We start from the raw sequence: 7,685 nt of genomic DNA, 5'->3' as shown, positions 1-7,685 counted from the left end.
CCGCTCCTCGGCGAGTCGCCGCTTGGGCGGAGGAACGTAGAGACGAGGCGATAATTCTGTGTGTGCGGTCGCCGCCTGCGCGGGGTGTGCGTAGGGGGAAGGGACGGGGACCCCTTGTCCTGGGTGTGAGGGGCGAGTTGGAGTCCCTGTGTATAAATGGGGAGCGAGTTGGGGTCTCTATATATGGGGTCCAAGCTGGGGACCTCTCTGGGTGTGGGGTGCAGGCTGGAAGGGGTCCTGTCCTGGGTATGGGGTACAAGCTGGGTGGGGGTCCTGTGCTGGTTGTGGGGTGCAGCTTAGCGGGTAAAACCAACACCCAGATTAGATCAGATCACCATAGGGGACATTGGGAGAAGCCATAAGAAAGCAATTAATAATTAATTAAGCAGGATAATTAGTGTAGGCCATCGCTGCCTCAGGGCTGAGACCGGACACAACTCAGCACATGAGCTGGGGCTGAGAAACCCCAATGGGTCCCCTGAGTCCCAGCAAAACCTTTCCCCCCCCCCACTTTAATATGAGGTATTTGGGAATTGCTGATCCCCAAAGCTCCCCAAAAGGAGCTGAACGAGTTCCGTGGGTTTGCGTTTCCCAATGGGTCTGGATTTCCTGGCAGCGCGTGGGTGTTTAAATAAAAAAAAAATAAAGCAGGGAGTTAAAAAATAAATAAATAAAAAGAAAGAGAGAATGAAATATTGAATTACTAAATGCTGGAGGACGTGGAGCAGATGGAGCAATAAATTCCCAGATTATCAGGCCATCGAATATATTTTTGCTTCGCTTTGTATTAAAAAAAAAAAGGGGAAAAAAAGTGACAGTAATGCTGCTGGAACAGGTAAAGCCGCTTTATTTTTTGACCGAGCCGCGTTTTTATCGACTCGGAGAAGAGCTTTGTCCTAAAGCCAGTGGCCTTAATCTTGTTTTATTGCCACCCGAGAAGGTCTTTTGTGATCTTGTGATAGGGGCAAATTATTTTCCTTGAGCTCCAGCTTACGAAATGCTTCGCTCTTTGCATTATTTTTTTATTATTTAATTTATTTTTTTAAAAAATTTTTATTGTTTGTTCCTGGCAAAATGTCATTGAGCTGCCAATGGGAATAAATGAGCTCCGGGTCCTGGAACGATGCGATGCTCCTGGGTGATAACGGAGCTCCTGCACAGGGCGTCCCCCTCCCCATGGCGCACCCCGAAACCCCCTGATTTTGGGGTCTGACCCTTCCTCTTCCTCCTCCTTCTCCTCCTTGCAGGGATTTCTTTCGGAAGGTCCTGTTTGCTGGTGGCTCCCAGAGTCCCTACGCCAAAGCTATGAGGGGACAGATCACCCTGTCCCAGGTGAGCCCTTGGGTACCAACCCTGGAGCATCACCAGCAGCTCCAGTGGGACTGGGATGACTGGGATGGGACTGGGGAAGGAGCCGATGGGACCAGGCTCCAGGATGGGGTTGTGCTTTATATTTTTGGGTTTATTTGATGACTCTGGGGGTGTTTTCCAGCTTTTTTCGGAGACGGAAGAGGGCTGCAGGCAACACGCCACCACCGCGGGCATCTCCCTGCCACCCACCTTCTCGGTGGCACGAGCCTTCGAGGAGATGGCAGCCAAGGGGACCATCAATGTCCCCATGCTGCAGGCGGCGAGGGCACTGCGGAGGAACGGTGGGTGCTGGGGAGGGTTTGGGCAAGGGGTGGTGGAGTAAGGGGGCTGCTCCCCTCCTGAGCAGGCTCTGGGGGGTTCTGGACGGTCCCACCATGGGTTTCTGGTTGGTCCCATCATGGGGTTCCTGGTTGATCCCATCATGAGGTCCAATGGTTGGTCCCATCATGGGGTCCCTGGTTGGTCCCATCATGAGGTCCCTGGTTGGTCCCATCATGGGGTTCAATGGTTGATCCCATCATGGGGTCCCTGGTTGGTCCCATCATGGGGTTCAATGGTTGATCCCACCATGGGGTCCCTGGTTGGTCCCACCGTAGGGTCCCTCGTCAGTCCCATCATGAGGTCTACTGGTTGGTCCCACCGTAGGGTCCCTCGTCGGTCCCATCATGAGGTCTGGTTGATCCCACCATGGGGTCCCTGGTTGGTCCCATCATGAGGTCTACTGGTTGGTCCCATCGTGGGGTTCCTGGTTGATCCCATCATGAGGTCTACTGGTTGGTCCCACCGTGGGGTCCCTGGTTGATCCCATCATGAGGTCTACTGGTAGGTCCCACCATGGGGTCCCTGGTTGGTCCCATCATGGGGTTCAATGGTTGATCCCACCATGGGGTCCCTGGTTGGTCCCACCGTAGGGTCCCTCGTCAGTCCCATCATGAGGTCTACTGGTTGGTCCCACCGTAGGGTCCCTCGTCGGTCCCATCATGAGGTCTACTGGTTGGTCCCACCATGGGGTCCCTTGTTGATCCCATCATGAGGTCTACTGGTTGGTCCCACCGTGGGGTCCCTGGTTGATCCCATCATGGGGTCCCTGGTTGGTCCCACTGTAGGGTCCCTGGTTGATCCCATCATGGGGTCCCTGGTTGGTCCAACTAAGATTGTTCCTGGTCAATCCCATCACAGGTGTCCACGGTCGGTCCCACCATGGGTCCCTGGTCGGTCCCACCACGGGGTCCCTGGTCGGTCCCACCACGGCATTTTTTTTCCCACCATGTGGTCCATGCTCAGTCCCTCATCATCATCCCAGCATTCTCTTAACATCCCTAATTAGGTATTTTGAGCCCTGCTACCATCTCCATCAGGTGCATTACCACCCAGACACCATAGCCCTTCACCCCACACCGTGGCCCATCCCTCAGCTCAGTCCTCACCATCTCAGTGTGCCCAAGCTCCATCTCACATCCCATTTGAGCTGGGAGGGTTGAGCCTTCCTTTCCTGCAAGGACAAATTTGGCATAAGCTCTTGCGAAGCATCCTTTATCTCCTGATGGGTGTCCTGGTCCAGGCAGAGCCTTGCAAGAGGGAGATTTTAGGCTGGGAAGGCCCAAGAAACGTGGGAGAAGAGGAAAAATCAAACTCTCTGCTCATCCCTAGGATTCAAGACCTGCATCCTCACCAACAACTGGGTGGACGACAGCGCCGGGCGGCTCTTCACGGCCACGCTGATGGACCTGCTGCGCCGTCACTTTGACCTGGTGATCGAGTCCTGCCGGCTCGGGGCGCAGAAGCCGGATCCCGAAATCTACGTCTATGCCCTGGATGCGCTGCAGGCGAAGCCGCAGGAGGTAGGGCCACCAGCCCAAAAAATGAGGCACAGGGGGGTCCCTCCGAGCACCCAAAGTCCTTGGCCGAGCCCAAGGACTGAGCCCTGTTCTTGCTGGTGGATCTCCAGGTCATCTTCCTGGATGACATCGGGGAGAACCTAAAGCCGGCGCGGGAGATGGGCATGGCCACCATCCTCGTCAGGGACACCGACACCGTCCTGAAGGAGCTGGAGGAGCTCTCGGGCGTCCAGGCATGTAGAGATGGTTTGGGTCCCCTCTGTCCCCTGCTCTCCTGGGGATGCAGGGGTGAATTTGGGCTGCTGGGGCTTCCGGTTTCTCATGGAAACAAATGGGATGGGGGCTGTGGAGCTGCCCACCCCTTGGTAGCCCCATCCCCTGGACCAGCTGAGCCGTGGTCATCTCAGATGATGTCCCAGCAGCAGCAGTGGGGCAGTGGGGATGCCCGATGGAGCTCCAGGCTTGTTCAGGAGCTCAACCCATGCTCCTCGCCCCACAGCTTCGCACCCAAGAGGAGCCACTGCCGACGGCGTGTGACCCAAACAACGTGACCCATGGATACGTACCCATCAGGGTAAGGTGGAGGGGACCACCTCGGTGACGAGGTGTCCCCAAGCTTGGCAGGGTGGGATCTGCCAACCGAGAGGTGGCTTTTTGGGTTGTCCTTGCTGTGTGGGATGCTCTGAGTGGGAGATGCTGGGCTACCCCATCGCTGAGGTCTTCTCCATCCAAAATGTGGTGGTGGGCTCCCACACCCGGAGGGTTGTGGGGTGATGCTGTGCCACCGGTGGGGTCTCTCTGTCCCCTCCAGCCCGGCGTCCAGCTGCACTTTGTAGAAATGGGACACGGCCCCGTCGTCTGCCTCTGCCACGGCTTCCCCGAGTCCTGGCTCTCCTGGCGCTACCAGGTGATGGGGGGGACGGGGAGGACCACGGGGTTGGTGCTGGGATGCTGAGAGGTGGTGGAGGAGGGTCCTGGGGCTGTCCCACCACCCTGTGTTGACCCTTGAGGGACATGGGGGGGGGTTCCTCACCCTCCGGTGTCACCTCCTGGGGACACAGCGGGGTCCAGGGGGCTCAGTGTCCTTCAGAAGCTGCTGCTTTCACTCCTAGATCCCAGCTTTGGCCGACGCCGGCTTCAGGGTGATCGCTGTGGAGATGAAGGGCTACGGGGAGTCCACGGCCCCGCTGGGTGAGCTGGGTTTACTGGGACGTACTGGGACATACTGGGGATGGAGCTGCCAACCCCAAGGCCGACACCCAGGAGGAGATGGGTGGAGGAGTCTTCTCCTGGGGGGATTGGAGGCTCCTCCTGCATCTCAGATGGGTGCAAAACGCATCCTTGGGAAGGTGCAGAGCTTAAAATGATGGTGATTTGTGTCTTGGGTGCAGACATAGAAGAATATTCCCAGGAGCAGATCTGCAAGGTGAGGAGCTGGAGCGGGATGAGCGCGGTGGGGAGGGCAGGGCATGGTCCTGGGCAGGACCTGACCCCTTCTCTGCTCCCTTCCCCAGGACCTGGTGGTTTTCCTGGACAAGCTGGTGAGGAGCAGCACCACCACGGGTCCCCCTTTGGCAAGGTTTGGGCGCGTGTTCCCATGGCTGCTCTTCACCTCTGAGGGTGACGATGAGCTCCTGGTGTCTGTCCCACGTTGGGACATGTGAGGTCCCCAGAGGCTTTAACCTAAAGCCCTCAGGGTAACCCCAAACCCCATCTTTGGGATTTTAGAGGTGGGGATGTTTCTACAACCCATTGCCCCATCGTTGGAAAGGTCTCCAGCTCCACATCACCTTCTCCTGGACCTTGTGTCCTTGCTGAGGATGAGGAGATGGGCTGGTGGTGCCTGGTTTTGGGGTTCACGAGATGCTCGTGGAGAAGGATGCTGGGCTGCATCCCCTCCATCCTCCTTGAACCCCAACCATAGAAGCTCCCAAGTGGTTTGGGTGGCTTGGGACCATGGCACGGCTGGAATTTGGTGCCACCTCGGCATCTGATCTACTGGGATTTGGGATCCCCATGGGGAGGGGATGGGGTTGGTTTCTGCAGCCTTTGGAAAGCGATGAAGCGGAGGGGGAAGGTGGCGGAGCCTGCAAATGTCAATGCCCGCGGGGCTTTGTCCTTGCGAAACGGCGCTAAAAAGAGGGCAAAAAATAAGAAATAAAGGGGGGAAAAAAAGACCCAGGGAGATTTTAAGGAAGAGCAAGGATTTAATGAAGCTTTGTTTGAGCCCATAGCTGGGATGCAGGAGTGGTCCAGGAGCTGCTGGGATGAAACCCATCCCCATTTCGGACTGGGAGATGCTGGGAGACCCCTTCAAACCCTCTGCTCCCCCTTGGGGAGGGTCTAAGACGCTGGGTTTCATCAGCCCCTTAGGGAATTTTAATTATGCTTCTAAATACCAGCTAATTACGAACCGGCTGCTGCGACATCGTCAGGAGCACAGGGTTTAATTGGATTGATCTGGAGGTGCCCGGAGGGGTCAGGGGAAAGGGATGGGGCTGGGGGGGAGGCGGGCTGTGATGGGGAGAGGGTCCCAAGGGATGCGCAGCCTCCAGATGTGGATTTGGTGGAGAAGATCGAGGGCTTTTCTCTGGAGAGCTCAGGAATGGAGATGTTTAATTAAGCTGGAGCAAATTGTGATGGGTAATGATTGGGTAATGAGTGCTTTTTTGGGGAAAAAATACAGGGAAAAGGATGAAAAAGGAGGAAAAAAGTAAGGGGGGGAAGATGAAGATGGGGAAAAAAGATGAGAGAGGAAGTAAAAGACAAAAAATGGGGGGAAAAGATGAAAAAGGGGGAGAAACTGAAAGGGGGGGAAGATGGAAAATGGGAAGAAGATGAAAAAGAGGGGAAAAGGACAAGAAAAAGGGAAAAACAAGATGAGAAAGGGGGAAAACTGGTGAAAAAGAGGGGGAAAAGACAAGAAAAAGGGAAAAACAAGATGAAAAAGGGGGAAAATTATAAGAAAAGGGGGAAAAACAAGAAGAAAAAGTGTGGAAAAATGATAAAAAAGGGGAAAAAAGACAAGAAAAAGGGAAAAACAGGAGGAAAAGTGGGGGGAAATGATGAAAAAAGGGAAAAAATAGAAGAAAAACGGGAAAAACGAGATGGAAAAGATGAGAAAGGAGGAAAAAATGGAAGAGGGGAGAAAGTATGAAAAAGGGAAAAATTATGAAAAATTAGACAAAAAAGAGAAAAAAGATGAAAAAGTGGGGGGAAAAGATGAGAAAGGGAGGAAAAAAGACAAAAAGTGAGGGAAAGGACAACAAATGGGAAAAAAGATGGGAAAGGGGGAAAAAATGATTAAAAATGAGGGGAAAAAGGATGAAAAAGGAGGGAGAAAAGGCAAATGTTGCTGTTTCCTGATGTCTTTGCTGCCTCGAAGGAGGGGAAATCTCCTCCCGCGCCTCCTGCTCTCTTGGGTGCTGTTTTTGGGGGGGATTCGAGGTGCTCCCTCCCCGCAGGGCATCCCACAGGCGGTGCTGGTGGGGCACGACTGGGGCGGCGCCGTGGTCTGGAACATGGCCCTTTTCTACCCCGAGAGGGTGAGGTGGGTCCTGTGCTCCCCCCAAATCCCCTCCTGCTCCTGCAGCAGAGCTCTGGCTCGCATGGGGCGCCCCAAATTTGGGGGTGACGCTGATTTTGTCCCCCCCTGTTTGGTGCCGCAGAGCTGTGGCCTCGCTGAACACCCCCTACCGCCCCGCTGACCCCTTTGTGGACATCGTGGAGAAGTTGAAAGCCTTCCCCAATTTTGACTACCAGTTCTACTTCCAGGAGCCGGTGAGTCCAGGACCCCCGTTTTTATTGTGTGTCCCCCCCATTTTGGGACTTTAACCCCTCCAGTACCCATGCTGGGGTCCCTGTAGTTGCCCCAGCTGGGTTGGGATCCCCCTGCCAGCCCTTGGTCCCATGCAAAAACCCCATTGCCAGCTTCCACCCCAGCCCCCATGGGTGGGGGGATCTGGCCCAGGGGTGGGTTTGGGTCCCTGGGGTGGGGTTTGGCATCACCCCTGGTGCATCCTCCCCACCCTGCGCAGGGCGTCGCAGAGGCGTTTTTTTTTGAGAGGCGGAGGTGGAGAAAGACATCGGCCGCACCCTGAAGGTCCTGATCCGCTCCACGCGCAAGGAGGTAGGAACGGGGCTGGGGATGGGCCTGGGGTGGGAGCAGGGGGCTTCACTGTCCTCTCCAAGCCTTGTTGGGGCACGTCCCACCCTGCATCTGCCATCTTTTTGCTGCCTGCAAAGCCTGCATTCAGTCGGCCATCAGTAGGGACCAGAGTGAACGCGTCCTTGTAAGCAGCAGCGCAGGGGCTGCAGCTCTGTAGGACTCCAAGCTGACCCTGAGTAAGGATTGAGAAGGCTTTTAGAAAGCTCTGCTGCCTGGGGAGGGACAGCTCCTGTCCTCACCGGGCCCGCACTGCTAGCTTCCTTAACCCCTGCAAATGTCAGCGCATTGCTTCGGGGTGAGAAACCTTT

At 55.6% G+C, this 7,685-nt stretch overlaps 1 protein-coding gene across 1 annotated transcript; it reads left to right on the top strand.

Annotated features, from left to right (window-relative positions):
* Positions 1–1,254: 1,254 nt before the first annotated feature.
* On the top strand, positions 1,255–7,338 carry EPHX2 (epoxide hydrolase 2, cytoplasmic; the record flags this gene model as incomplete). The annotated part of the gene is made up of 12 exons (XM_010183390.1): positions 1,255–1,332; positions 1,493–1,652; positions 3,022–3,212; positions 3,320–3,442; positions 3,709–3,783; positions 4,021–4,116; positions 4,322–4,400; positions 4,601–4,635; positions 4,724–4,750; positions 6,674–6,759; positions 6,878–6,993; positions 7,274–7,338. Coding segments are annotated over exons 1-12 (1,080 nt in total), but the record flags the coding sequence as incomplete, so codon positions are not given.
* Positions 7,339–7,685: the final 347 nt, after the last annotated feature.

Source organism: Mesitornis unicolor, unplaced genomic scaffold (assembly GCF_000695765.1).
Source record: "Mesitornis unicolor isolate BGI_N332 unplaced genomic scaffold, ASM69576v1 scaffold32054, whole genome shotgun sequence".
Lineage (NCBI taxonomy): Eukaryota > Metazoa > Chordata > Aves > Mesitornithiformes > Mesitornithidae > Mesitornis > Mesitornis unicolor.
The sequence above is the reverse complement of the archived record's forward strand: the minus strand, read 5'-3'. Positions and strand labels throughout refer to the sequence as shown.